The sequence below is a fragment of the Triturus cristatus genome, chromosome 6 (assembly GCF_964204655.1).
Source record: "Triturus cristatus chromosome 6, aTriCri1.1, whole genome shotgun sequence".
Lineage (NCBI taxonomy): Eukaryota > Metazoa > Chordata > Amphibia > Caudata > Salamandridae > Triturus > Triturus cristatus.
In genome coordinates, this window is record NC_140589.1 from 729,366,871 (window position 1) to 729,393,302 (window position 26,432).

General features: G+C 44.7%; 1 protein-coding gene across 2 annotated transcripts in view; it reads left to right on the plus strand.

Annotated features, from left to right (window-relative positions):
* Positions 1 to 26,432, plus strand: part of PREP (prolyl endopeptidase) — a 692,721-nt gene that overhangs the window by 647,873 nt on the left and 18,416 nt on the right. For both annotated transcript variants that reach the window (XM_085611249.1, XM_085611250.1), the window contains exons 13-14: positions 7,832 to 7,963; positions 16,665 to 16,821. In XM_085611249.1, the coding sequence (XP_085467375.1) occupies positions 7,832 to 7,963; positions 16,665 to 16,821 (289 nt within the window). The remainder of the gene's footprint in view (positions 1 to 7,831; positions 7,964 to 16,664; positions 16,822 to 26,432) is intronic.

Here is a 26,432-nt window from a genome sequence, read left to right on the forward strand (position 1 = left end):
ATTACTTCCTCTAGCGTAAGCTCTCCATTTAGGGCTTCTCAGTCTTCCGGGGACAGGACTGGCGGGTCTAGCTCGCTAAGGTATTCCTGAATCTGGGCGTTCCCTACCTGCTTCTTCCTTTTATACGGGGTAGCATTATATTCCGCAAAGGCATTGGCAGTGTCTCTTGCTGTAGTGAGATTCTGCCCGTCCCTCCTGGATGGGGCACAACCATCTGGCTTCTGTCTCTTTCCTACCCAACCACACCAACAGCCTACCCGCCCTCGAAGCAAGATACATAATTTTCGCTACCCAAAATGCCTGCGATTGGTATTCCCCGCAGGTTATTTCTATCTGGCGGAGGACGGAGTGGCTGGGGTCGCCACCCATATCGTGCTCCAATTGCTGGAGTTTACTGTCAAGCGTCCCCATTTCCTGCCACTCTTTCCTGGTCTTATGTGCAATCGCATTTGGCGCTCGATCACTTAAGACTGCCTGAAATTCCTCCCGTATAACCACTGCTGAGGGTACTGTTCCTTTATTCACAAAAAAATACAGCTCCGATTCTACCCTCAACTCCTTCGCTATCACCGGGGCTTTGAGTTCCCAGGCATTTAGTCTCCACCCCCCCTTCTCTTCACGGGGTCACCCGCCTGCTGTTGGCCACAAGGGAGAATGATACGACAGTCCTGTCGCTAAGTAATCCACCCCCGTTACCTTCCCCAGACACCCCCGCTGGAGCAAAGAAATAACCAAGTCTAGAGAACACCCGGTGGGCGCCTGAAAAGCAAGAATACGCCTGATCAGTCGGGTGATGCCTGCGTCAGACATCCTGTAGTCCCAGGGTGTATGCAAATTCGGCCAGCATTGTGTTCCCCTTCTCACCACTGGTCCCACCCGATCGGTCCATGCCGGGGTCTACTACGTCATTGAAATCTCCACCCACTATGTGCAAGGGGGAATCTGCAGCCAGCAGAAGTTCTGTCACATTCCCAAGTGTCTGTCGCAGTCGTGGGGGCGCGCAAGCACTGACCAGTGTGACATCTCTGTGTCCCCATATTCCCTGCACCACCACGTATGTGCCATTCGGGTCAGTCCATGTGTTGGAGACATGAAAGGGCATAATCTTCCTAATGAGGATAGCCACCCCCCTGGAGCCCGAGGTGAATCCCGCGTGGGCCAGGGTAGTATACACCCCTCTCCCCAAGAAGCTGCATCGTGTCCCTCACAAGTGTGTCTCCTGGAGGAGCACTATATCTGGCTTAAACCTCTTCAGGTAGCGAGCTACCAGGCCCCTCCTAATTTGGTTCCCCAGCCCGTTAACATTCCAGGTCATTACTGTGTAAGCCTGGTCAGCCATATTCCGTGAGGTCATCTCCATCATATCCGTTCTGAATGTCGTGCCTCGATGTGTTGTTTGTTTCTTGATGTATATTAGCATGCCTCTCTGTGCCATTGTTAACGCTGAAGTTTCCTCGAAGTGTATCACCCCACTCAACCTTACCCCCCAAAGCCCTCCTCCCCACGCCCTTCCTCCCCCAAATGTCAACATAACAACTGTGTCGTAGGATGAGCTTGAGAGGTCTATGTGCCCTCCCCCCTACCTCTGCCCCCCCAAACAATAAATGGATTAACTAATCAAGTTAGAAATCTCACAGGGCGCCTGGCCCAAACACAGAACTACCCAGCCTGGGCTGTAGTAGTCTCTACACCTAGTGCTCTCTTACTGTCCCTTGGCATCCGACATGCCCTGGCTCTTCAGCCTTCTTTATTCCCCTCTGGCGACGCAGGCCGCGATGTCTCCCCGGCCTCATCATCAACCTCCGACTCCTCTTGCCGATTGATTTCCTGCAGTAATGAGTGGTCACTGTCTGACCCCCTTGATCGCTCCAGATCGGGCAGGTCTGGCGAGGCCGGTCTCCTTGGTCGTCCTTCCGTCCGTGGCCGTTTCCTTGACTCTCGAGTCGAATCTTCTTTTAAGTCTAAGTCTCTGCTTGTTCGTTACATCATCCCTTTAAATCTTCTGGATGTGCTGCCTTGAGATGTGGGTATGATCTTGGTTCTCGCAATTTTGGGCCTTACTACTGTCTCTGGAGTTTGGTGTTGAGAGTCTCGCTGTTCCGTGCCTTGCGTTTTGAGAGGCCTCTCTTTGATCCATGACCATGCTTCTTCGGGTGTCTGAAAAAAGAATGTTTTGCCTGGAACATGACCTTGAGCTTGGCCGGGAAAAGCAGCATATACTGGATTTCGAGGCTTGTCAATTCTCCTTTAACAGAGTCAAATGTTCTTCTCTGTTTCTGGACTTCTCGGGAGTAGTCCGGGAACACCATTGTTTTCCCATTATCCATCCGTACCTCGCCCAGGTACCTAATTTCACATAGTATTAAGTCTCTGTCCTGGTAATTTAAAAAGCGGGCGATTACTGGTCTGGGGGATGTCCCCATCGGGGGCCTAGAGGCAGGCATTCTGTGCGCCGCTCAAACACAAAGCAGGCGGAGAATTGGGTGCTTGTGAGTGTCTTTAAGCCATTTGAGGAGTAATGGCCCTGTGTCCGACCCTTCACTTTCCTCCGGAAAACCTATAAAGCGCAGGTTGTTTCTTCTCGCTCGGTTTTCGGCGTCATCCACTTTCCACATTGTCTCCTTCAAGGAGGTCTTTAGCTTAGTCACTTCTCCCTTCAGGTCATGTTGTATGTCTTCTGTTTAAGAAATACGTTGTTCCGCTTGCATCACTCTCTCTGCCACGTTGCGGAGGTCCTGTCACAGCAGTGTCACATCTGTGCGCACTTCAGCTATCCTGCCTTCCAGTACTTCCCTTGATGCTTGCATTGCCTCGAAGAAAGCTGTGTTGTCTGGCATGGAGACGGAGTCCCCAGCCGCTTCAGGTGGCAGCGTCACCACTTTGGTATATTTGTCCATTTTCCCTTGTCTCTGGGGCTTAGGGTCCTTGTCGTTGGCCATCGTTGTACTGTTATCTTACGCCTCTATGGAGCAGTCCAATCGCGTCTAGGGTGTCCACAAGCGCGGCCGACCCGCTCACCTGACTTGATGTTCTGCCACCGCAGGCCATCAAGCCTCTAGCTCCTCGTGGTGTTGTGTGTCTCCGTTATTTGTTTACGACTGTATAGCGTAGTTGGTTGTAGTCCTTTACCGATAGATCCTCAGTTGCTCCAGCAGAAGCAGACGTCATCTCCTCAGCCAGGCACTCGCCTTCCACTAGTTTCCCAGCCCAGACACTGCCAGGTTAACCTAGGTTGCCTACGATCAGCCTCAAGGTGCCTTGTTATAAGAAACCTCCAAAGAACCCTCTGTGCTGATTCGGTCTGACCAGACACTCAGTTGGCATCCGTCTTCTCCGCCCCTCTCCGTCAAGTACTCGGTTCCCCCCTCAGCGGAGGAAGGCTTATTATTCTGCCCCCTTCCCACACACGTCCCCTGTTCACTGTTGATTCGGTGTGGTGGGGGGGTCGTCTTCCTCTCACTTGCCCCTCTGCGGGGTCGCTTTTCAGGGCTTTTCAGCTTCTGCCGCCTATGTCCGCCTCACACCAAGTCTTGGATTCCACCCGCAACCGTGTCGCCAGGTACCATGAACTTCTGGGATATTATTTAAAACAGTTGAATCTTGTTAAAAGGCAGGATTATTGTACGGATTAAAGTGGGGCAGCCGGAGCTCCGGCAGGTGCGTCTAGTCAGCCATGCTGTTGGCCACGCCTCTCCCCCCCCCCCCCCCCCTCCCCCCCAGTTTGGCCGGCTTACCGGCCAAACTTGAATTTTTCAATTCACCTGTTATGATGGTCATTTAAGATTTGACACTCAACTTTCCTGCCATGCCGTTTGACGCCGCAGTGCAACTTTAACTTGGTCTTGACATTTCTCGTGTTCACGTCCTTTGAGCAGATGCAAAGTAACTCATTGCCTCTCCTGACCTTGATCCTGATTGTGATTGTCAGCTAGTAGGGGGAGTGAACATCCCTACACCATCTGTTACCAAGACAACTTGGTGCTGAAGACTCATGCAGCCTTCTTACCCAAAGTTGTGACTCCCTTTCACGTTGTCCAATTCATCAATCTAATAGCGTTCTTTGCTCCCCTGAAACTCCATTGAGAGAGGAAGAGAGACTCCATCGGTTAGACTCCAAAAGGGCTCTGAGTTTTTGTATAGATTGTAGCAAGGATCATAGAGTGGATGATCAACCTTTTTTGTTTATTTTCTGGCACAATCATAGACAAGGCAGTGCGTATGATGACCTTGTTGATGAGGATAGTCAACTGCATTAAGTTCTGCTAACCACTGGCCAAGAAGCAGCCCCCGGAAGGAACCCATTCCACCATTACTAAGGTTGCTACCACTACACTGGCGCGAGTAGTGCCTGTCTTAGATATCTGCCAGGCTGCGATGTGGGCATCGGTGCACATGATCTCAAAGCACTATTGCCAAGTCCGGCGGAAATGACACTTTGCCCACTCGCATCAGCAAGACTTCTTGGTCTGAGTCTACTCCACAGACCCTCCACCTTGGGGAGATGCTGCTCTTATGTCTTTTCTAAGGTGAGGACTATTCGATCAAAAGTATCGATAAGAACAAGTACCTTGCCATTACTAATGCTCTTTTATGTGAATGCTCCATCTAAATGCGGATTTCCACATCCCTATTCTGAGAAAGATCCTCTTTTTAACATTTAAAATGGACCAAAGTTAGTACTCGGCACACTGTAACCACCAACTTCATGTCTCAGTTCACTGAAAGGGACAAGACAAGAAACTAATCTCAGCTCACTGGATTCCCTCTTATCTGTTTCTCTGCTCGTCACATTGTGGTCAATATGGAGCCAACGCAGTCGCATGGCGCCACCACTCAACGCTCAGAAGCAGAACTGTGAAAAATGTCTAAATCCAGCCTGGCACTTGGGGAATATTCTAAGGTGAGTAATCTGCAGTTCAGAGTATCCACCAGAAATCGTGTTACTGGAGATAAGTAACGTGTACTTCTGGAGACGAGGTGGGGGACAAACCTGCTCAAATAGTTGGGACAGAGGCCTGTTTCTGGTTACTCAGTCACCCCTCAGTACACTTCAGGCATCCCTCAGAGACCCTATGCAGTCCATCTACTGGCTTCCCAGGGACTCCTCAGCCTTCACTCAGTTACCCTTAGTTGTAAGTTAAGAGGGGCCTCAGCCTATCATCACAACTCCTGCAGATTCGCAGGGTCTATAAGCTGGACTTTACATTAAATCATCAACCAGCGCTTGTAGACTCTCAACTATCCTTGAAGACCCACAACCAACCTTAAGAAATCCAAAGTGGAACATTAGACTGTGTACCAGCTTTCCTGAACTCCATAGCCCATGGATACGGGGAACACACTGAGCTGTTATTACATAGAGCGGTCTAGGGAATCGAGAGTCAACGGCTAGCTATTTACATGATTTACAATATGACAGCTAAGTAAATAAGTACGAAATTGAAAAAGCAAACAACTGCTAGATGGATTGCTCTCTATATGAATCTCCTTTCTTACAGAATAATTAGACCTTACTCAGATGAAAAGCTCTGCCTCTAGGCTCCTCATAGATAGCCAGTAAATGCAATCCCGGTAGCTTGTGTTTCTGCCTTAACTGATAGAAGAGATCAGAAATTTGGCAGGGCAGTCCTTGGTACTGAGTCCCACCTCTTGATGAGATGATGCTTACAAAAAATGTCAGAATGAGTTACCATTGGTAGCGTTCTTTATGAATCCTATGTCGCTTGCAGATTTATTATTGTTCTCCTCTTTGCTATCTATTGTAACATTGCAGTCTGGGGCTGAAGTCACACAACATCTTTTGGTATTGTTGTATCAACATTACTGCACGAAAAGTCTGGACGCACTCTCAGGATGGGGACGGTTCATATAGGGGATATGCAGGAAGCTACATACATAAGAATGTGACTTTATCGTCCAGCTAGGGACCAGATCCAGAGGCTCCGACAAGCTCCAAGATTACTGGAACGCTTTCTCAGACGAAAAGCTGGGCTTTGTCAATTTTACTGACTCTTGTGGCTCAGACAGCCAAGGCCTGCAGTCTGTGTCCTCTTCTCCTAGCATGCCTTCTTCTTCCAGAGTTGGAGAATCTCTTACCAAGGCCAGAATGTCAAACATATCCTCTGCATGTACACAGGCCCTTTCTGCTGACTGCAGTGCTAAGTGTAGAGATTATGACTCAAGACCCTTTGATGTATGTAAATAGCTCTACAGAAGCTCCTTGGCCAGAGGGTCCAGGATTGCTTTGCTTTCTTTGCTTGTGGCAGGGCAGAGAGGGAATGAGCAATACAGAGACAGAGACGTTTTTATACATTTTGCCTAAACACACTGATGCCTCATCCTTCCTTTGTGCACTGGATCAGGTATGTTTTGAAACTGACAGATATTGATGTGTCTTGTTTTGGAACTTGACCTTCGAGTGGCTGCCACCAGTCCAATGCGGAGGGCGTTTTGGAAAGGGACATCAAACCCACAGTTTCATATTTCGTAGATTCGACCAAAGTTTGATTCAGCCCCCGTCTCTTTTCCCGAATTGGAGTAAATAGAATTACATTTCAACTTGCACATTATTCGAGTATCCAAAAACAGCCTTAAAATAAAGATATTCGGAGCTGTACCGTATGGATAATCTTAATTGTAGTAGCCAGTCAGACATGCAGAATAATGCTTCTTCCGTAAGCTTTAAGGTTGTCTATTACCTCTATAGTTTCTTACCATGATTGTTTTATTCGTCCATAATAATTTGAAAAGAGGATTCTGTTTTTGAGGAGGTGTTGGACGAAGTAAGTTATCTGATGAGGGTGCAGTTTGTTGAGGGTTGACGTTTTTATCGATACCACTGAAATCTGCATTATTTTTTCTAAAAAAAAAAAAAAAAATAGATGAACATCACAGAGTGGATTCTGATTTTCCGACCTCCACGTGACCTGTTATGGTGTTTCTTCACTGGAGATGGAAGTTGTTAATTGTTTTTGAAGATTTGTTTCAATTGTTCGCGGTTTGTTGAAAGAAAATAAAGACTGTGAATTATTGTATGTCTTTGTGTCATTAATAAATTACAACTTTACTCCAGGGGGCCTCTCAGAATCTTCTTTTGTACCAACACGTTTGTTATTTGAAACAAAATGGCGATTAGTTTCCGAGAACATTTTAGGTTTGTGGATAATAGTGCTATGCCAAAAGTTTCTTTTGTACCAACACGTTTGTGATTTCAAACGAAATGGCGAAGAGTTTCCGAGAATATTTTAGGTTTGTGGATAATAGTGCTATGCCGAAAGTATTAGCAGATCTTTGTAGTCCTCAACTATGATTGAAATAAAGGTCAACATTGAAGACCCTGACACAAAATGATCAGCATAATTAGAAATGCATTCATTTCGTGTCTCACTCTGCATGCCATTCCAATTCAGGTTCTCTTTCTGTAGCCACGAGCCGAAGAATTTAATTACTTATAAGTCAATCTCCCTTCTTAATGTTCCAACGGCTCCATTGTTACAGACTTCCAATGCAGCTGCTTGGTATGTGTGTTTATAAAAGCTTAAAGTACAAAGCTTTTAGCAAGAATGGAAAATACGACTCAGGATCCTTACCAATTACTCTGTCCATCTCAATCAGATGTATTATTTAGTACTGCTGAAAGCATCCGTTGTCTGCCGAACCATCATGTGATATCTGTCTGCACGCCCTTTATTGCTCTGAAGGCAGTCAATAATGGAGACGAAAATCTTTTCAAACGATTCAGCAGTATATATGTGTGCGTGTACACGATCAAAAGTAAGGTATGCGAAGATGGACAAAATAACATAGTATCCGTTTTTCCTTGCATTTTTAGACGGAAGCCTGGGAAAAAAACAGAATTGCTTTGATGATTTCCAGTGTGCTGCAGAATACCTCGCCAAAGAAGGGTACTCGTGCCCTAAGAAGATCACGATCAATGGGGGTTCCAACGGAGGCCTTCTCGTGGGTATGAACTGCTTGTTTTTTTTTTTTTTTTCCAACATTCTTCTCTTGTGTTGAGTGTAATTGCATTTTCTTATTTATAAAATGTTGTACCTACACGGTGCTCATTGCAGTTCAATGTGGAACACCACAGGGGTGGGCAAAACAATGTCAGGGTCGAATTTTCTTATTATAGCCTTCTAAAGTTGAGAACACAATTAAGTTATTTATACTTGTTTTATACTACACCAGAATCCCAATGAGAGCTTGTGGCATTCAGTAGTGATCTGCAGATTTCCAGTAGGAAAAACCTAGTCCATATAGGCTGCCGGACTTCCCAGTGATTGGCCATACTGAGGGTAGTGCTACTGGGCAAAAAGCAGGGACCACTCATAATAGGTCATAGGAAGGACAATCGGATTTTCTGAATCTACAGCTTGTTTTAGCTGATCTGATCAACCGCTGTCCAACCACTTAAGTAGGACTGTACATTCATATCAACCCGATTGGCTGATCGGCAGCTAATGAGATAACCTGAAGCTTACCAGCTCCCTCAACTAGTAGTTCATTTAAGCCATTGGCCACTCTTTCTTTCCTTTGTCGCTGTGGTACTTCTCAAAGAATGGTGCACTGCCACTGGAATCTAATGCTGTAGTCCAGCGATATCCCCAAAAAAGGTAATGCCCCGGCCACCCATCGCTGACCAGGTTACTGCAGAAAAAGGCCACAATTACATGAAAGGTGTTATAGCCTCAAGATACTAATAATAAAATAATGAGAGAGGAGCCTACTGTTTAATTATAATGAGTGCAATCGCATTGGTGAGGGATTTTAAGGTCCCTCCCAATACAGTATATCAGGAGGGGAATTAAGTGATTTTGTTAGTGGTGTGCATGGTGTTATTAAAAGGTAAATGTGAACTGGATGCCTTCTCCTGTTGACCGTCTTAGGTAGTGGCAGCACTATACATGCCCTAATAGGGAGAAAAAAGATAACCAACGGATATCCTGTCTTATCAGCAGGTGGTCTGATGGTCCGCATGAGTAAAAGCTGAAGTTTACCTATGCTACAGTATTCTGGGAGAATGATTCATTCAAGCAAGTGTGAGTATTGAAATTGAAATGAGAGATCTCTTACTTGGAAGTGTGTCCTGCTCCCCATAGGGTGTAAGGTTGGGGATGGTGTTGCCAAGAAAGGCTGCTGACAGATTTGGACAGCACTACAAGAGGATTCGAAGTTGAATGGCATCAGTGGGTGGATTAATTATCTTTCCTTTCCTGTGGACAGAATGGCTGTGGACTTGGCAGGCACCATGGAACCTATGACCCCTGTTGAACAAAAGTTAGTGAGAAAGAAATGTGGTTCACCACTATAACAACCAACTCTTTTGGTGGCATGGACACCTTTTCAGTCCCTTTGCTTCAGGTGGATGAGGTCCCCCATCATCTCGACTTGCCAGGCCCCAGTCTAGATGGCCTAGAGGTGTCCACCATAGTTAGCCAGTCCTTTGTTTTGGATTATCTAAGAGGGAAGATACAGAAGTATTCCGGTCAACAGGATACACTCTTTCGCTTCCATACAGGACTGCTCCTACTTGCCCCAGTGCTGTCTGCACTCAGTGTTAGGAATCAAATCCTCAGGTCTTTGTTCTTGTGGAATAGTAGCCCATACCCACTTTTGTAATAAAGTGAAGGAGTGTTAGCATAGTGATTTGCTATCGGTGATCTTTTCGGAACAGGGGTGTTATACTTGGGGCTCAGTGTTCTATCAAGGCTGGATTGAACAAAACGTCCAGGGTGTAAACTGCACTGCATAAATTCTTATTTGGGGCCATTAGCCTACTCATGTTTACGTCAGACGATGCACCACCCTAGGACCTTTGCTCCTGGGGACCTGGAGCCAAGGTCTGACTTATGGCTCCCATGGGGTACAGGAAAGTTGCAGACTTTGTAAGAGACAGGTAGGTCTGTATAGCGTGTAGGAGTGACGGGGTTTTTCGAGAAGCATATTGTTGGAAATTAAGTGGTTTGTAGAAAATATGTTTTTGAATATTGATTTAAATTGATCAGGTGAGAGAGCAGATGCATCATGGGTTGAGTAATATTCCAGTAGTCAGACGCAGGGTCAATGACTAAGTTAATTCAAAAATAAGGGCTTAATCCCCTGAAATTTAGCAAGAACAGATGATGAGTAAAGCACTGAACATCTAGACCTGCAATAAAGTTGGAATTTTTTAACGAGTATCTATAAAAGTGTAATATTTTGTGCACTCAGATTAGTAGTTCAGTTCTATCTTGGTATTGCTGCTGATACAAGGAAAATGTCATCATTTGGAGGAAAGATAATTTTGTCTTGGAATGGTGATCTGCAGATAAATTTGCCATGTCGAATTGATTGCTGAGAGACAACCTGCGAGTAGGACTTGTATTAACATAGATGGTCAAGTTGGAGAATTAGATTTCATCAGCATGGAACTGGTAACGAAAACCATAAAAGAATTCTATTTAATCAACATGGAATATATATAAATAAATATATAAATGCATGTAATAAAGTTTGAGTGGTAGTTTTTTTTTTTGTCTGCGATTGCAGTGAATTTCTCCCTCCTCTGCCAAAGCAGCAGATGAAAAACCACAAAATTGGGGTGCTCTGCCATGAATGTGGAGGTGTCTCTAAAAAAGTGCCCGTATGCTCTACGTAAATGGCCGCTATGGAGGGGAGGCACCAGTGAGAGAAATCTACCAATATCTGCATCTAGTGATGACATTTCTTGCACCAAACGTTGTCACAAATCAGTAACCACAAATTGTGGTTACATAGTGCACACATATACCTAGTCTCCCTTACCTACTGGAAAGTACTTCTCATCATGGTTAGACGTTACGCTCACCTTCGTTGGAAAATCTGCTCCCTTTTTTCATAGCAGTCTTTGACGGATCAAGCCGTAATGGACCTGTTCAACTCCGCCAATCCAGGTCTAACATCCCCTTCACTGATGTAGAATGCAACCATAACAGTGCAGGACTGAACACCCAGCATGGCGGAGGCGCACAGTGGTTAAATGTCACACATTCTACAGTTCACTTTCTTAATGTTCGTGCTTTGAAATTTTCCGCCCTTGGCAGTGGGAAACCAAGAGCCCTGTTGTACAATTTGGCAAGGTAACTGGGTGCACAAATGCTGATCCTCCGTTTTTGTACCAAAGCAAAGTGTGCATTTTACTTTTTTTTAATCTGCAATTTCTGCGTTTGCATTAAGTGAATATCCACACATTTGAATTGCACTTGTTGTGCAGGAGCCTAGTAGTTATACTCGTTTATAAACAATTTGGAAGAGGAGTCTGATCGGTTAAATAGATATTCAAGTACGTCGGACACAGATGAGCAATCCATTGTCTTACATTTAAGGTAAGGTTCAGGTAAAGAGGTAGAAGCTTGGCATTAGCTTCTATCGGAAGAAAGTGCTCATCATGTTTAAAATCACTTGTGTTAACAAGTCAGTTGACGGTACAAATACATGGCTTCTTTCCTTTCGGTTACTTCTTTACTGTCCTTATTTCCACTCTGTCCTCTCATTCTTTTCTTTCTCTGACTCCTTACTTCCTTCGCTTGCCTTTTGTCTCATTTTCTTTTCTTTTCTTATATTTAACTTTTTTCCTTTTCTCCTCTGCTTCGTTCCTTTCTTTCTCGTAGTCTCTCCATTTGCTTACTTCCTTTATCTCAGTCTCTGCTTTGTTCCTGCTTTCCCTTCCTTCCCTTCTGTTCCTTTCCTATGTTCCTTTTTTCTTTTGAATTCTCCATTCCTTTCTTCTGACCTTCATTCATCCTTTCCTTCTTTCTCTCCATCCTTCTTTCTCTGCCTTTTCTTCTTGCTTCGTATGGTCCGGCTTTACTTTCTTTCCACTGTTCATTCCTTACTCTATCTTCCTTTCCTTCATCTACTTTCTTGCTTTCTTCACCCCCCTTATGTACCTCTATCTAGTGACTTGTCCATATACATTAAGCAGTGGCGCAGGATGGTTGTAATTTATCAGAAGTTGCTTGAACGACTGTAAAGACTGGAGACTCCTGCGTTAGCACATTAAACTTAGACCTATTGGCTTTGCCACTGCTTGGGAGCTGATGAAGAGTTCAATTGGAGATGGTCTGTATTACTAGAAAAGATAAATCCAAATCCTCTTTTGTCCTCACTTGGGACGCAAAACACTTCCAAGTGTTTGCTTTGCTGCGTTAGTTGAGGCTACTAAGATGGTTTGGAACACAGCTTTGAAGTGCCTAACAAGTTTTTAAAATATAAAGCCCAAAATTGGTCTTTAGACCGTTTTAGGTAGCAGCATTTTGTGCTTTTGGCTCCTTCTGGTGGCACTGGCACTCAGTTTTGAGGACCAGCATTTATTTGGCATGCACAGACTATTATCTAAAGCAAGATCTAAAAAAATAGGCAGAAACTGGAGAAAAGAAGAAAAAAGTAACAGCAATAAAGCAGGGACGAAGCAGAAACTGCAGGACTGCAATAAAGAAACACGTAATTTGGGGCGATAGAAGGAAAGAAACATGAGGGGGGACCCAAGACAAGGTAGCCTTGGTATGTGGAAACCCAGCATCCAGCAACTCTGGTGGTGGGATTCTAAGAAAATGTATGGGGACCATCACTTATGTATTTGTTTGTTTGCTTTGCTTTACAAATTAAACACTGTCATTGATGCCTTATTATCTCTGTCATTTTCATTACATTCATATTTGGTCATGAAGGTGTGTCCTCCCACAATTGCTGTCATGTGGCAGCATATAAAAACTCATGTATGCCGAATAAAAAAAGAATCATGTGGAAATAAAAATAAAACGAATTGATACTTTGTTTTTCATTTACTTACATTAGTTTCTTACATAAGTAAGGATTATTTCATCAAATCTTGGTTCTTCATTTCCCATATGAGCATAGATGTCACCAGTTATTGAATCTGGTTTCATCTGGGGTCATAGGGGATTCCTCTGTGTGGACTGTTGCAGGACGGCCATCATCCGTTAGTCTCAAGGCGCTGGGGGAAGGGGAGCTGCAGGTGCGCCGAGGCGCTGTGGTTCAGCCGAAGAGCCAGGTCCTGATGTTCTTCCTGAATTGAGGACAATCTTCCAAGATTTGAGCCTAACATGATCTTCTCCTGAATTTACAGGAGTTAAAATCTGTTTTCAATTGATTGTCAAGTACAAGTGTGTGAATCACAGTGAAACGAACCCCTTTCATTTTAAACACCCAGTGATTCAACGCCACATAGAGGCAGTCATTCAATGTGTGCATGCATTTAAGAAGGGTGGGTGACTTAACAGCACGAAGGTGCTTCTCCTGGTATCCGCTTGCACTCATTCACAAAATGCAATTTTATCTTGTACGGCAAATCTGATGCAGTCAGATGAAATAGTTGGTGTTTTCATATAGGTTTGTAATGGGTACGCTATTAAAAAAGACATTGTAAAGAGGAAAGAAAAATGTAATTTCACATTAACTCCGTTAATTTAATCCGTTAAATTAACATGGTTTTGTTTTCTCTGAGGTTTTCTTTTCTTGGATCCATAGTTATCACATTTACCAGGATTTTGGCTCTCCAAAAATCATGTTGCAAAGACCTGTCGGAGGAATAATCTTCTGGAAATGTATTACCTACATTCATTTTAACCAATCATATTGTTTTCTGTGGTTATACCTTAATGATTGGGCCTTGAGTCACCACTCAAAATAGCCATGGGCGGCCCACGCTTCCACAGACCACTTTACAGTCCGGGGACATGGGCAGGCCTAACAAGCTGACTGAAGAAGCGATAAGGCAATGTGACTCATGAGGTCCTCCTCTATAGCCTTGGATAGGAGTTACCTGATTGTACACTTGCACTGAAATTGCTTTTTTTGTGGTGGTACACTACCAGATATAGTAAGCTAGTGCACAGCAGTGGTCTAGCACAATCCTAAACAATCCTAAATTCCTCCTTTGCAAAATCGAGGAAAAAATAAAGATTGCTGATGTAAGACTTAGTGAACAATAACCCAACAAACATTGTTAATATTATACCTTCATCATCATTATGAGATTTAAAATATACACAAATCTTCCCACCTGAGATGAACCACATTACTACTCTCCCATACCCATAAAGAAAGCAATTAATTGTAATAATCTCAATTAAAATAGCAGAAAACCAGGATAATTAATGCAGCCAAAAATTGACAACCATTTTTGTGTGTTCTGATGTATTTCTTCCTGCAGAATCTCGTGTTAATAGTACATTTGGTAACATTTGTAACTAGTGGCCACTCACTCATCCCCTACCACCTGTCAAAGAGTGATGGCTCCCTAACTGAGCTGAGGTAAGGAGTGGATGGTGGCCATCCATGGGCCTTCTGCAGGTGCGCAGGTGTCTCACAGAGAGGAGTCTGACTGCGAGAAGAGGGAGGTGTACTTGGACAGGAGGAGGTGGACTGAAACCTACATCGTCCCACCACCCGGGGTGGATATGTCGTACAGTCAGGGCCGGTTGTAGGCATAGGTGAGCTGGGCCCAGGGCACTTTGAGGGTACCTAGCAAATTCATTTAAATCATTTTTTTTATTCAGTCCGCTGGTGTCTGTTCATTATTTTCAGGTATCTTGATAGGTCTTTTTCTGCCTTCCCTTAACATCCCTCCTTTTCCCTTCTCCTTCACAACGTGACCCCGATACCTCCTCTCGCCTCTGCTCCAGTTAGGATCAGGATTGGCATCAAATCTTCTTCAGCTCCGAGCACTACCAGTCATGCAGACAGTGTGCCGGAGTGATGAGCACAAAGCAGGGCCGTGTGCGCTCCTTTACCGCAGCACTCAATATGTGCACAGCCTTCCAGGAATTCTTGGCACAAGAGGTGGGCACAGCCTCACCGTGACCATACCGGTCATACATTTATAGCACCTAAAATCAATCACTGCAGTTATTTTTCAGTATTTCTGCTATGGATCCTCAGTGAAAGCTAAGAAAATTGGCAAACTGTTTAGGGATTATGGACCTGGGGACACATCCTCGGAGCAATATTGATAATTTCCTGACTGAGACTCATTAAAATGATCCAATGCAGTTATGAATCATTGATGGTGTTAACAGGCTACCAACTTGATTAGTTGCATGCCACCTATTCCGGTCTTCGCAAACGGGTTCATAATTAAGTAGATAAATCATGGTTCTCACTCTCACACCGGTTTTGTAAACTCATTTTTATACATCTTTAAAATCACAGGTGATTCCTGTATTTGTAGGTAAAATCTCCGGCTCTCACTTTTTTTTTTTAGTTCATGCTAACCAAATGCAGATTCCCCGGGTCAAGGTCAGCGCTACTATTTCTCTTTAGCACAATTTTGGTGCATCTTGGCCATGAGAGATGTTGAAAAGTGGCCATCTTGCGAAAAACATGGCCTCTTGCTCATGTTTGTGGCGGTTCCTTTCCAACGACTACAAAATCAGGAAAGGAGGTGTGGCCTTCCAACTGGGGGGGGAGAGAGAGAGAGGGAGGGAGGGAGTGAGAGAGAGAGAGAGAGAGAGAGAGAGAGAGAGAGAGAGAGAGAGTGAGTTTCCCTAATAGTCTATCCGAAAAGGAACCACAGCCGAGCTTCAGGAAAAAGAAAAATCACTGATATTTAATAATTACATTATGTGCATTAAAATATGCGCACTGCACTATAACTGGTGAATTGCAGGGTTTTAAAAGTTGGTTCTTGTGTGACTTGGTCATCTAACTGTAATGTCACTTTAGCCTTTTTTCTTCTCGAAGGTTCTTTTGGTAGGTTTCTCTTAATACCTTAGTATTTGCTGGAAACTTTGGTAATGCAGCAGGTATGGTAACTTCATGTAGGGCGAGTCTACTACATAGGAAAGAAAATATTGTTAATTCGTTTGTTGACCTCAAAATAAAATCCACATTTTATGTTCTTTAAAAAAGAGGGCCTGATTCTGTAGCACATATAAATCTTGTCGCAATCTAACTTTTCGAAATTGGGTGTACTACCCTCTAAGCGTGCGCGCACACACATACAAACATATTGTGGGGTTTTGGGTTAGCCCTCCTCATCCATCTTCAGTTATATTCTCTTGAACTGTGATTTATGGTATTTCACCACACCACATGTGCACATCTATCTAAAAGTAGGTACACTTCAGTGCTAGGGCTGCCGGGTCCATATTTTACTTTGGGAATGCTTTTTTGCTTTTCATTCTGTAACCTTTTTTTCTCTTTATTTTTTATCATTTTGTATTTACACTGTATCTTCAGGTTACAGTAACTCAGATCCAATAGTATATTTGTGGCTCATGAAGGATCATATTTTCATATGATGTGCTTTAAATATAAAAAGGTTTTCTATATATGTTTTAAGTACAACTGCCGTCTAGGAAACACCTGTATTCTTATGTTAAAATTCTGTGCACCGGTTAACTGTTTTAAAAAAATGATATTGCAGCAGTATGGTCGTCTTTTTTAGCTGGAGACATGTTTTCATTTTGATTTCCAAATGTAATTTGTGTGGCCTAGGCTTACAGTAAAAGATCACACCAGCTTATCAAAGCCTGACCTTTCGGCTGTCCCGTTGCTCATTTTGTACTTGGTTGAGATTAAGCTGACCTACTTTTCTGGTCCTGATTGCAAGTCTATAAAGTGGAGGTTAGTTGTTGTTTGCTGATGTTTTAACATAATGGCTCTTCTTTGTCCCCTTTCAGCTGCCTGCTGCAATCAGCGTCCGGACCTCTTCGGGTGTGCAGTCGCTCAAGTCGGTGTGATGGATATGTTGAAATTTCATAAATTTACCATAGGCCATGCGTGGACCACTGATTACGGTTGCTCGGATAACAAAGAGCATTTTGAGTGGCTGTGCAAGTAAGTTTCTCTTCTTTCTTAATTTTATGGTGTTATTTGCACACAAAAAACTGGGTTACAGAAATAAGCATTTATTCAATAGAAAACCATTTTGAGAGAGAAATAAACTATTTTAATACCGCAATATGAGTTTTGATAATAAAACACACCCTGCCCTCTCCAGACTCCATGAAAGGACAAGAAATTGAGGGTTCAAACCATAATATTCTGCTATGTATAAATCTCTTTATCGCTACTCCAGATGGATTCAAGCCTACAAAGAGTCCAACTGAGTAAATGTCTAGATGTTTCCAAAATAGCCAGGGTGGTTAAATCACTCCTCCAAGAGTCTGCTTTTAGCTTATGTTTCTTCCTACACATTTTAAGAATGCCTTTATTCATCACAATAATAGCCCTAAATTCAAACTCCACTCGTGCAAATGCATAGATAAAAGCAAACTACCTTTATAAAGAAGCACAACCGAAGCCGAAATTTCAAGATTCAAATGTCATTAAATAAGCATAGAAAAAATATTACTCATAGATCACTCATCTCAAATAAATGCTAGAATACAATGAAATCACTCCAAAATTCAGGCACCTGCTCAACAATATGAAATGTAAGAAAGTGTGCCAGTGTGTTTTGCCACATCCCAGTAAGAGTATATTTGCAAGTTCAATCACTTTCCCATATTTTCTTTGTTCTACATGTATATACAGCTCATTACCACTGTTTTGATTTTAGATGGATCTTTCATTTATTTAGTTTTAACAAACTTTTCGGGAGATGTCCAGTCAACCTTAATGGACATGCCCTTTGATGGCCGTCGTCTTTTTGGCGACAAAGCAGACGGCGCTGGATCGCTTTAAAGATTCTTGGGCTACGGCCACATCTTTGAGCCTTGCTGCGCCTTCTTGCCCACTCCAGTATGCTTTTCGTCCCTTTCGTGGCTACAGAAGGGTCACCCAGCCACGTCCGGCCCAGTCTAGCCAGCGGCTCATGCAAGCTACCCAGCCTCTGCATGGCCGTGGAACTCAGCGACCTCGCGGGTCTGGGTGCCAGCAGGTGGGCCAGTCCACCCTTTCCCCAGCTGCCGCAGCCTCCAAACCTTCCTAGTCCAACGTTTCAGGCCCATCAACGGCCAGTGGGAGGCAGGGTTCGCCATCACCTCCTCCTCTGACAATCCAGCACGTCGGGCAGGGGGGCTTTGCAAATAGACCAAAGGGGCTACTCCTTTCCCTTTGAGACTACCCCTCCCTCCATGCCACCATCTTTCGATAACATGTCGGAGGATCATTTGGCGCTTCTCCTCCAAGAAGTTGCAGCTCTCTTGGCCAAGGGAGCTATAGAGAAGGTCCCTGCATCAGAAGTAGGTCATGGTTGCTATTCCCGCTACTTTCTGGTGCCCAAGAAGGACAAAGACTTTGCATCCTATTCTGGATTTCAGGGCCCTCAAACGCTTCGTCCAGAAGGAGAAGTTCACTTTGACACCTCGACCCCGGAGACTGGATGGTGGCGTTGGACTTGCAGGATGCCTATTCCTGTCTTGCCAGCCTACAGATTCTATCTGCAGTTCACGGTGCTCCCCTTTGGCCTTACCAGTGCCCCTCGGGTGTTCACGAAAGTGATGGCGGTGGTTGCAGCTTATCTGTGCAGATTAGGTGTCCCAGTCTTCCCCTATCTCGATGACGGGCTGTTGAAGGCGAGTTTGCCCCAGGCTGTTGTCTCCCACCTCCAGACTACAGCAGACTTCCTGCACACGCTGGTGTTCACTCTAAAAGTGCCAAAGTCACACCGGACTCCCACTCAGACGCTCCCTTTCATCTGAGCTGTTCTGGACACAGTGCAGTTTCGGGCCTATCCACCTGAGCAGCAAGTCCAGGATTTTCGGGTTATGATGCCAATGTTTCAGCCTGATTCCCAGATTTTGGTGAGAATGACTCTGAGGCTGCTGGGCCTTATGGCCTCCTGCTTCCTGCTGGTGGATCATGCCAGATGGCATATGCGGGCTCTGCAGTGGGCCTGAAGTTCTAGTGGGTGGAGCATCAGGGTAATCTTTCTGACTACGTTCAGATCTCAGGTGGAACTGCACAACAATTGCAGTGGTGGATAACGAACCAAGCTTGGATCAGAGGCAGATCCCTCTCCCTTCCCCAACCAGATCTAACAGTGGTGACAGATGCATCACTCCTGGGGTGGGGTGGGGCGGCCATCTGGGAGAGGCAGAGATCAGAGGCATCTGGTCTCTGGCGGAGTCTGGGCTCCATATCAACCTTCTGGAGCTCCGGGCAATCTGACTAGCACTGAAGGCATTCCTTCCTTCTCTCAAAGGGAAAGTGGTGTTCACAGACAACACCACCGCCATGTGGTAATGCAACAAACTGGGCGGGGTGGGGTCGTGGACCCTTTATCAGGAGGCTCTTCACCTCTGAACATGGCTGGAACATCAGAGGTCCTCTTGTATATACTTTCTTTGGCCCAGCAGGGTTCTGCTCTGGGCACTCTCAAAGGCTATTTCTGCTTTTCTTCGGCTGTCAGATCAGCCATCCTTATTCAACTCTCCTATTGTAAATAGATTTTTTAAGGGCATTACTCCCCTTTTTATTCCATCTCGATTCATAATGCCCCAGTAGGAATTGAATCTTGTTCAGTCATATCTTATGTGTGCTCCCTTCGAGCCTCTTCACAACTGTCCTCTCAGGCTCCTCACTCTGAAAACTGATTTCCTTGTCGCTATCACCTCTGCTCGCACGGTCAGTGGGCTTCAGGCTCTATCTTCAAAGCCCTCTTTCTTCTCTGTGCATCCGGATAAAGTGGTGCTTAGGACACGGCCTTCGTTCCTTCCTAAAGTGGTTACACCATTTCATGTAGGACAATTGATCACTTTGCCCACCTTTTTCACACCAATGCACCCTTCCAAGAAGGAGGAGAGTCTCCTCCGTCTGGACCCTAAACGTGCGCTGTTTTTCCACTTTGACTGTACCAAAGATTTCCGGGTGGATGATCAACTCTTTGTTGGATATGTAGGTGCCAAAAAAGTCCGGGCTGTTCAAAAACGTAGCATCTCTAGATGGGTTGTCCTTTGCATAAAATCTGTTACGCTTTAGCGAAGAATTATCCTCCAGTGGGGCTGCGTGCTCATTCCACTAGGGCTATGGCAGCAACCACTGCTTTGGCACGTGGAGTCCCACTCCATGTTATCTGCCAGGTGACAACGTGGGCATCTCTGCACACGTTTACTAGACATTACCGCCTGGACAGCCAAGTATGTGTTATGTTATGAAAGCTTGTATAGTGCACAGCTACCTCCAACGGAAGTGTCCCGGCGCTGTTACTAATCATATGGACCTGAACGAACAACGAGCTGTGATCAGTGAGGAGGTGAATCGGTGCAAAAGAAAAAGCCAGGTTTTCAAGGCCTTTCTGAAAACATTTTCTTTCTCAAGCGCTCTAAGATCCTTCGGCATGGAATTCCAAATAGTAGGTGCCCGGACAGAGAATGACCGACCACCCATTCTGACCTTTCTAAATTTAGGTACCTTAAGAAGATTCAAATTATTGGATCTTAGAGATCTATTTTGCGAGTACCTTTGAATTCTAGCTCTAAGATATAGGGGGCCGGTATTATACAAGGCACGATGGGTTAGTACCATAGCCTTAAAAAGCACTCTTTTCTTTATAGGTAACCAGTTTAAACTGGCCAGATAAGGAGAAATTCTATGGCGGACAGGGATATTTCTGATTAATCTAGCAGCTGCGTTTTGAATTAGCTGAAGCCTGGCTATCAGATAGTCTGGAAGTCCAATAAATAGACTGTTTGCGTAATCCAGGCGTGAAGTAATGGTGGCATGTACCACCGTTTGACGACAGTCTACAGGTAGAAAGTGAAGAAGACGGCGCAACATTCTAAGCTTCCAAAAACAAACTGCGGAGAGCTGAGCAATGTGATCCTTTCCTGAAAGTTCTGTATCCATCTTAACGCCTAGGTTCCAAGCCACCCTAACTGGAGGCGGTGCGGGGTTTAGGGTGGTAGGCCACCAACAATCTGAGGACAATGGAGATTGATTATTAAAAAATAAGACCTCCGTCTTTTCTGTGTTCAACTTTAAACAGTTGTCCGACATCCAGGATACTATGTCCAACATACAGCTCTTAACACTCAACATCCTTCCCTCATCCTTTTCATGAAACGAAAAAAGGAGCTGAGTGTCATCCGCATAGTTGACAACACGTAGGCCATGTTTCTCAATTGTAGGGGCCAAGGGAGCCAGGTAAACGTTAAACAGTGTCGGGCTCAATGCAGAGCCCTGAGGAACTCCGCATGACAGCAATTTTATTTGTGAGGAGTGCGGACCCAACACCACCTGTTGCGAGCGTCCCTCCAAAAAAGACTGAAACCACGACAAAACTGCTCCTGACAGACCAATGTTCTTTAATCTGTGCAGTAAGATTTTATGGGACACAGTATCAAATGCCGCAGAAAGATCTAATAACACAAGCATTGCACAGTGTCCTTTGTCCACAGTTTCTCTCATAATCTCCGTAGTCTCCAGGAGCGCGGTCTCAGTGCTAAAAGTAGCTCTAAAACCAGATTGGGCGTCATGCAACAGGTTGTTGGAATCCAAAAACCTCGAGAGTTGCCTCTGTACTTCCTTCTCCAAAACCTTAGCTGGAGCTGAGAGTAAAGATATAGGGTGATAGTTTTTTAATACCAAGGGATCGGCTCCTTCTTTTTTTAAGATGGGCCTAACCAAGGCTTTCTTCCACTCCGCTGGATAGTTTCCAGTTTTCAACGACTGGTTCCAGATAATATTCAGGACCGGATTTAGCCCCTGAGCAAGAGTCTTGTAGAACCTGGCAGGCAGAGGATCTGCCGGAGAACCCAATTTTACAAGTTCAAGGTCAACCAGAGATTGAGTGTCTTCAAAGATGGCAAAGTTAGTCCAGGCCTGATTTCCATACCCATTACTCATGGTTGGATCCGGTTCTTTGCAAGGAGGAAACAAAGAATATATTTCTGCAATTTTCTCATAAAAAAAGGTTGCCAGATTCTCGCATAAGATTTGAGACACAGGTATGGGACTTAAGGAGGCCAGGGGATTAGTGAAACCTTCTACAATCTTGAAGATTTCTTTTTTTGAATTATTAGCCACTCGAATCTGCTTGGCGAAATAGTTTCTCATGGCTGAACGCTTAATGCGATGAAAAGTCCTAAGGGCGTTCTTATAAATGAGTTTGGCTTCCAGGGAATAGTTCCGTCGCCAGACTCTTTCCAGCTTCTTACAGGCACTCTTTCTAGCTTTAAGATCATCCGTAAACCATGGGGCGGAAGGACGATTACGAGCAGTATTCTTCAACACCCTCGGAGCAATACTATCTAGAGTTTGGGTTACTTGCATCTTAAAAGCTAGAACATCCTGATTAACGTCACCCGTATGGTGGGAAGGAGACATTCCCCAGTTATACGTGAAGGCAGTTAGCAAAACCTTCCACCAATCTCTAGTTTCTATCATAAAGTGAAGGCCTGTCTTGGGTTTATAATTTCTTTTGAAAGAAAAAGGAACAAAATAATGGTCAGACCAGGTAACTTCTTGAGGAGAACTTATTACCAAGGTCAGGTCATTTGTAAACACCAGGTCCAACATATGACCTCCTCTATGTGTGGCACTCTGCACCTTCTGTATAAGATTAAACCCCTGGAGCGTACCAATAAGTTTACTGGCTTCCACACTTTCACTATCATCCACATGGAGATTAAAGTCCCCTAAGACCGTGAATGAAGGGAAATCCAAAACTGAGATACTAATCCACTCGTACAAATCTGTTAGATACCTAACAGGAGATGAAGGTGGCCTATATATAAGTAGGCCAGCCATTATGGGGTAGGAAGGGCAGGAAACATTAAAGGATAAGGCCTCGATGGGGCCAAACTCCTCCAACTTCTTGAAGGAGATGTCCCACTTATCCTGTACAATAATCGCTACCCCGCCTCCCACTCGATCAATAGCTCGATTCGCAGCCACTAGTCTGTAGCCAAAGGGAACTGCCAGCGCAATATCCGGCTGAGAACTTTCTCTTAGCCAAGTTTCCGTCAGAAAGACTATGTCCCAGGCTTCACATTTCATACTTAGCCATATATCTTCAGCATGTTTAGGGAGGGACCTACAGTTAATATAACCCGCCTTAATACTGTCCCCCACTCTCTGTTCCAGCTGTTGAAAGGGTACAGCTGACTCAGACGGCTTCAACAAAGGCATAATAGCGAAATTGCAGACCTTGCATATCTTTTCCCCCCCTTTACCTTTCCCCTTTTTTCCAGTCCCAACATTCAAATTGTGGCGCATGGGGCAATTGCCAGCCGCGAGGGCTAAAAGTTCCTCTCTCGTCCAGGCGATTCCCCCGTTTGATGCAGATTGAGCAGCGTGGCTAGCGCTAGTCGCGAGTAGGTCGCGGACGGGCGCAGACGGGCTTGCCTCTGGCGCGCCTCCGGCGCGCCATCGGCGCGCCCGCTGCGCTAGTGCGCAGCGCACTTGCGTCTCTAGCCTAAAAATAGACAGAGGCGCGAAAAGGCTAGAGCGCTAACTTTCAAGATGGCGCTGGAAACAGGAGAGTCAGCGCGATATGGGGACGTGGAAGTAGACAGGTGAGGATTACAGCACACCCTAAATACTGTAACAGCGAGTAACAATACAGTTGTTAAAAACATACAATACAAATGTAAAAAGTTCAATTTTCAAAGAGAGAGAAAGGAAAGCCCTTTCGAATGTGCAAATAAGCGTTTTTTTAAAATGCAGGTATGAGCGTGAGGCTGCAAACAATACACCCCCCGTTAGATTCTTGATCCCAACTGATCTGTACAACCAGCTAAACACTCTAATTCACAGGTCTTCTAATAATCAGTAAGATACACAGAGGTTAGTTGTAGATTCCTTACTGCCCACCCATCCTCCCAGCTCTGCGAGCTGATTTCTAGGGATAAGGACTCCCTTAAAGGACCCTAGTTGTGGCGCACCAGTGGTCAGTGGCTTGCATGGCTCTGCGGTTCTGGTGTGGAAAGTCGCGTCAGAATTGATGTTTCTGCGCAGGAGCGGCTTCTTAAGTGGAAACCGCAACGTCATCCTGGCGACCACGACGCCGACGACGGACGCGGAGTTGACCGACGCCACCTACCGGTGCGCAGGGTTACTGATAAAGAAAAATCTCCATGTCCAGTCTGAGGCGTAGAGATAATTCTAATGTAAGGAATCTACAACTAACCTAGGTCTCTTACAGATACATCGTTACCAAAGGTAAGTAACTTGTTCTTTAAGCATACATACCAACATTTTCAAGCTGGTAAAAGGGAGATTTTGAAACGAAAATTGGGGGTATTGATTTTCCACATTGGCTTACAATGAGCGAAGGAGATTTTAGGCGGTAGACTGCTTAAATAAAGCCATTTGGGCTTTAAAAAAACGTATGTCTCCTGTCTGAATCGGGTCTTTTGGTGTGTATGGTTTAAGTGCAATCTGATTCTTGATTACTTTGTGATTGGGCTGTTTCTGAAAGGTTTTTTAGTAGTTATAGCTTTTTAAATGCCCATTATTTCTATGGTCTCCACTATATCCCTAGCAATGAGCTCATCAGACATCACTTTTTTTTTAGCTGACAATATTTTTCTTAATGCATGCACACAAAGCTAGAGTTAGGCACGGGCCATCAAAATGGGGGAGAAAGAGACACTATTACTTAATAAAAGAGCGTGATGTTACATGAAAATGGTCTAACCAGTGCTTAATTTGTGCCGGTGGTTTCCGGTGCTCAGCACCGGCACTTATCTCACAGGGCAGGGTCAGTGTGATTTTTCTCCCCTTGATGGTAGGCCCGGTAATTATTAAGGATAGATGTGCCTGTCCTTTGGTGTCTGCCTGGTGGGCCTTCGCGGGCTGACCCTCCCTGGTCCAGGCATGTTGAAGGTGCAGCATCACCACCACGTTGGTGATGTCAGCGGAGCACGCATGCCTGTCACGAAGGAACATATGGTTTTCTTTTGATGGTCGTGGCTGAGCTGGATTGAGGCAGACTGGAAGAGTTAGAGATAGGCTTTTCGAGACGTCGTCGAGGCTCAGATTAAAAGTGTATAGCATGTTTTTTTTTAATCAGGTCGCACAGAAGTGGGATCAGTTGGAGATATCTGTAGTTCTGCATTTGACGTGCTCGGGCCTAGTCTTTTCACATGTTGCCCGAGAATGATGCTGCAGCCACTTCCTGCTCACCTCTCCCATTGCTAACCATTTGAACTTTACACGTTTTGCTCCCCGCACCGGACCTGAAAGTAGCGGTCTTTTTGTTTCCGCAGACTGAACCAGTTCGGTCTGCCAGGTGCAGTGTGGAAGCATTTTGGAAGCCTGAGCTGAAAATAAAGTTTTATATCTTAAACTGATTGACAGGTGCTGACCAGAAGGTTTAGGGATCACTGCGGGCCTGTTTCCCAATTGTTTTTCCAGGTCTTGGACTTGTACTCTCTGCAGCCCTGTGCTAGTGCGTCTCATCGACTGCCACGGGAGAGAGTGCAATCACGATTCCTGCCAGGCCACTGCGTAGAGTACACAGAGGCAAATGCAGCACTTAGCAGTCACTTGTAGCTGCGACTTCCTGCACACTTTTCCAATACTCTGTCCACTAGTGGCCTTTCCATGGCTCAATGTATGGGATAAAACACTAGCCAACGATCGGTATTGTAACTTATACTTCAATGAGGAATAACAACTGTAAATCATGTGTGTGCTTTCATTGGTGCAATAAGTACTGTGGCACTAATACCAAGGGTGTAAAGGCAGTCTTTTATTTGAGCCAGTGGTTAACCAGCACTTATTTGTGGGGACCTGCGCTTTTGTTTTTTCCATCCGATATTTACCAACCACATGACCGGGGAAAACACAGACTAAAAAAGAGAAAGAAGACAGAGGAAACGGAAGAGAGCAAAACCTCCATAAAAGGAGAGAGCAGGGGCCTTCAAGAATGAGATAACGGTGCAGAGAGTGTCTGATAGTGGATTAATAAAGACAGGTAGATTCAGACTACAAGCCTTGTAATTTGGCGCTCCGATGTTTACTTACACTAGCCTCGGGCTTCTGAACTGATTTTGGGCACTGGCACCTTCTCTTTTACAAATTCAGTACTGTGTCTAACAAAAGTAAAGGCCACTTATGTATCCTACACAAATTGTCTTAATCCATCCCCCATACTTCTCACTTTGACATTACCCTTCAATTAGGAGTCCTTTGTAATGACGCAGGATATGGGGTTGTAATATTCTGTACATCAAAAGCATTTTCAAAGGCAATGCACGGTGTTTCCTACTCCACTGAACTAATCAAAAGGAAGCTATGTGGAAAAACTCACTAATTTGCATAAACTGAGTTAGTGTAATGACCTACGTTATGCATATTCATGCTCTACAGTAATGTGATGTATGTCAGTCTTCAAAGTACTACTCAAAATGTTGAAAGAGCACACTTCTTCTGCCCAAAAGCCAATATCATTATTTTTCTTCTTGTTCTTGATTAGAACAGAACATCGAAATGTTAACCACGTTTAAATAAATAATTACATTTTAAACTTTTATGCAAGATCGATGTGCATTTTCAGA